Source organism: Quercus robur, chromosome 4 (genome assembly GCF_932294415.1).
Source record: "Quercus robur chromosome 4, dhQueRobu3.1, whole genome shotgun sequence".
In the NCBI taxonomy this organism is placed as follows: domain Eukaryota; kingdom Viridiplantae; phylum Streptophyta; class Magnoliopsida; order Fagales; family Fagaceae; genus Quercus; species Quercus robur.
In genome coordinates this window covers 11,405,622-11,410,222 of record NC_065537.1, presented here as the reverse complement: position 1 = coordinate 11,410,222, position 4,601 = coordinate 11,405,622, and the positions used below count along the sequence as shown (strand labels likewise).

Sequence of the window (4,601 nt, the reverse complement as noted above, 5' to 3'; positions counted from 1 at the left end):
ATCCCACATAAAATATAGGGTACAAATGATTGAACAAAAATACAATCAAATATAGTATAGAATTAAAGCCAACATAAAATAGTTGTAAATAACAACTTTACAACATAGATGATGCATGATCTAATGCTCTAAAACAATTCAATTTCATCTCAATTTTGAAAATTGACCAAGAAAGTTAGAAATGTAGCAAAATCCCCAACTTTGAAAACCCGAATTTTTAAAAAAAAAACTCTTATATTGATCAATTGAACAAAAAAAAATACAAGTATAAAACATGTTATAATCACCCAATTAAGCAATATTAAGAGTCAATTTCAATCAATTTAGCCCAATTGAACAAAATCCCCAATTTTCTCATGAACACATAAACCCTAATTTCAAAATTCTAAAGAAATCATGAAATTTTTTAAATTAAAGCCTAAGGATCTTGTTAATATGATGCATGAATAAAAACCCATCCAATAAATTGGATCAAAACACTCAACATCATAAATAAATAAATAAAAAACCTAAAAACTCTTTAGTTCGAAAACTTGAAAATGTTTGATGAAAATACATGAATGCATGTAATTTAAACAAAATGAAGGGGTAAAAGATTCTTACTTGGTGTTGAGGAAGAAAACCTTTGAGACTTTGACTTTGAAAAAGACAAAAAAAAAAAAAAAATTGTGAGAAGGGATCGAGAGAGAAATCGAAGAAGAAGAGGACAAAGCTATAAAGAGCTGTGATTTGATTCCTATTTGTTTCAAAAATACAATTTTCGATCAGTTGAGAGGAATCGAGAAAGGAATTAAGATAACCTGAGAGTTTAAGCCTTAAAACTGGGTTTTTTCTTTTTCTTTTCGATCGGTCGAAAAATAGGTTCGATCGATCGAATCCTAAAGAATTAGAAATTTTTGAAAAACTTGGAAATTTTCTGCAGAACCATTTGTAAAACAAATTTTTATGATATGCGATGCATGTTAATGACTCCAAAGGTTTTCAAAAAAAATCTTTCCATTCAAAAAAAAATTCTTTGTTAAGCCAAAAAAAATTTCATCACACACTTCTTACCTCACACCCCCAAAAAGTATTAAATATATCAAGAAGTTAAATCTTGAAAGGCCACAAAAATTAACACACAATCACATGCACAGAGTTTAACAAAGATTTGCTTGTGGTGTGTGCGACTAGTAAGTGTATGAAATACCCAAAAGGTGATATGTAGATGGAAAATAAACACAATTTCTATATTATCAATCACAAAAGTTTGAGAGTGACTATCACTTAAAGAATTACATCATATAACTCTCATATCTCCTAGAAAACACGCTTGCAACCATGCAATTTTTTTAAATTTATTTCTTTTGCTTTTCTTTTTCTTTCGAAGCATATTTTTCTTTGTTTTTCTTTTTGCTTTTTGCTTCTTTTATTTATTTTGACAGCAACACATTAAATATCTTGCTGTGCAAGTGCTACACCTTGCTAAGCACGACTTTTATGATTTGCACACAAGTGTTCATGATTGGCGAGAAATAGTGGTGAGATGGTTATTTATGCCTTTCTCCTAGGATTTTTTAATTCTTACAATCAAAAGAATGTGACTTCAAAATCAGGAGCATGTGTTTAAAAACCATAAACAACTCACACAATATAAGCACTACATAACACAAACTAGCAAAGTGCAGAAAATAAAACTCATCAAAGCAAAACAAGGTACACAGTCATGAAATGCAAATTTCTTAGTCCAACCTTAATTACACAACTTGAAAATGTGTAATACAAAAACCCTTTTTTTATGATTTATTTATTTATTATTATTATATTTTGATAGGCCAAAAACGTATTGACCCCTTGTGATAAATTATTTGATTAATTAGCCAAGTTTATTAATTAATCAAATTAACATGCAAAGCACGTGGTAGCACAAATAAATCACCAATTAAACTAAGTATGCAGTGGAAAATAAATTGACATGGTGATTTGTTTATGAATGGGGAAAACCTACACGGCAAAAACCCCATCGGGTGATTTTCAGGTCACCGCTCCTGAGAATCCACTATTATCATAACAAGCGGTTACAAGTAAAGGAATCCCAGTATCTTATACCAACCTACAGTTGAACCCTTACCACAATACCCAATTGGACTTGTTCTGTAGTGACAATCTCTCCTTGTAATGCACGACTCCTAGTACGTGATTAACCAATTGCACGGATCCTTGTACGCGACTTTAATCACCAACTAGAGAAAGTTGTTGACTGCAAAGTTCTTCAATTGATCACATGATGAAGATCAATAAACTCCTTGGTTACAAAACCCTATGGTGCACAAACACAGCAGTTTCTTCATAAGAAAGATGAACTAGGGCAAATTCTGTCTCCGGTCACAATTTGCATGAACAAACTTTGCTTAACACTTGTGCAACTTGTGTCACCTTTGACGGCCCTTAAAATAATCATTTTATATGTCTAGGGTTGTGAGAAAAGAAAGCCCAACATACAATCACAGATTGAATGAAAAACAGATCAGAAAACTGAATTTCATAAACTTCGACAGATACCCTATCTATCGAGCTACTGTCGAACCACAGTCTAGAACTGCTCTACAAGTCTTGATAGATTGCTAGCTGTTGAGCTTTAATGAATAGCACTTTTCACACTTGAATCTTGGACAGACTTGCATGCCTTCAACATTTGAGCTTGAAACAGGGTTTCTTGAAGTATTAAACACATCCTAGATCTACCAAATTACAAGTAAAGTATGTTTTGTCAAAGGATTAGCCAATTATATAAAATAGTGACATATATTCCTAACAAGTGAATCACACATATCCTAACAATCTCCCCCTTTGGCAATCTGTGACAAAACCAGAACAAACAAATGAACATAAGAGAGAAGTCATAAATCACTCAACTCATTAATCACATAAGTCTTCCAAAAATAACTTCAAAACGTAGCTAGTGTTTCCCCTTTATATGTGGACAAACTAGATTGAAACCCTAAACATTTTTGCGGGCTTAGGTGTTATTTAAAAATTCTACAAAATCTAATTTCTATGATTTTCGATTGGTCGAACCTAATTTTCGATCGATTGAGCTTGGTAGATTCTGACTATTATTTTTTTGCAGTCAGCTCAAAATTGAAGCTTGAAACATACACCTTTGAGCAATGCCTAACACATAGACTAGACGTGTTTTGTTCTCGGTTTGCCAACAAATACAAAATATAATTCTAAATATTTAATCCTAAATCTTTAGAACCTAACAATAGATAACTCAATTAAATGAAAGTAAAGTTAAAGGATTTAAATGAATTTCTGTTAAACTTTGAGGGTGCATTTGCATTTTAGAGAGAGAGAGAGAGAGAGAGAGAGAGATTTGCTACAATTGCGAGCCAAATCAGTAAGAAGAGCATTCAAAATTGCTGGCTAGAAAACCAAAGAGAATATAATTGCTAATACTAAAAAGAAGAATGCACTACCATGGTATTTATCTTGATATCATTTTTTAAGAAAAAATGAAATTAGAGATTATTTTTATGTGACGCGTTGAACTATCTACAAATTTGAATTATTAGGGATTTTTAATTTTTTGTTTTGAATTGACTTTTTGGTTAATAATTTGTTTTTGTCTAGGGTTATTTTTATTTTTAGTTTTTGTTATTTGGGTTCATTTTTCATTTTTAAGGGTTAAGGATTAGGTTTTGGGGCCAAAATTATTTTTGGAGTAACGTTATGTTCATGACATTTTCACAACAAATCATGAGCTGTTCTCCACTGTATGCTTTGCTCTTATTCTAATTATGTAAAATAAATAGCTTTATTTTTCCAGTGGCTTGACTTGCACCTGCAACTAGTATCATTCGTTGTTCTTTGCATCTTTATTTATTTTTTATGTCCATATATTCAAATTATATTTTATTAGATTTTGTATATAATTAGGTTTCTTATGGACTATATCCAAGAAAATATTTTTTGTAAGAGGTACCAGTGGCGAAGCCACGTTGAGACCGAAGGGGGCCTTGGCACCCCCAAAAGTTTTGGAAAAATTTAGTAGATATATATTTTTTGGAGTTATCCTAACCCATTTGAAATTTTTTAAGGAAAGCTTATCATTTTGCCTCCCCTACCCGGATAATATTTGAAAAATGCTAAAGTTACAAACTTTTTAACAATATTTTTTACAAAATGCTAATTATTAATAAGAAAAAAAAAAGGACATTTTTTCAACATCTTAAGATCAACAATAGTTATTTTAACAAATATCTCACCAGATAATAAAAGGAAAAAAATTATAATTTTTCACCATAATACTTCTAGGGCTTACTTGCACTACAACATCATAAAGATTGAAGATTAAGATCTTTTATTCTTTGCACCAGCACATAGTTACAAATATTTTGCTCATCACAGATCTGGACATCGGTCTCTCTCTCAACTGCTCTTTTCCATGTTTAAACTAAAGTTGCTAGATATCCACCGGCGCTAGCCATGTCCTGTAAGTGCTTAGTAGATTTGGCAATGGGATTGGTTTTGCCAGAATTCTGGAACCCATCATCGCATAACTTGTAGTTGGCCCGAGCGCCAAAGAGGTAGTTATATGAGGAAAGGGGTTGACTGTT

General features: G+C 31.6%; 1 protein-coding gene across 1 annotated transcript in view; it reads right to left on the bottom strand.

The window, feature by feature from the left end:
* Positions 1 to 4,433: 4,433 nt before the first annotated feature.
* LOC126721363 (uncharacterized) overlaps positions 4,434 to 4,601 on the bottom strand; it is a 477-nt gene continuing 309 nt past the window's right edge. Inside the window, exon 1 of the mRNA XM_050424408.1 lies at positions 4,434 to 4,601. This exon is cut by the window's right edge and continues 309 nt beyond it. Coding sequence (XP_050280365.1) covers positions 4,434 to 4,601 — 168 coding nt within the window.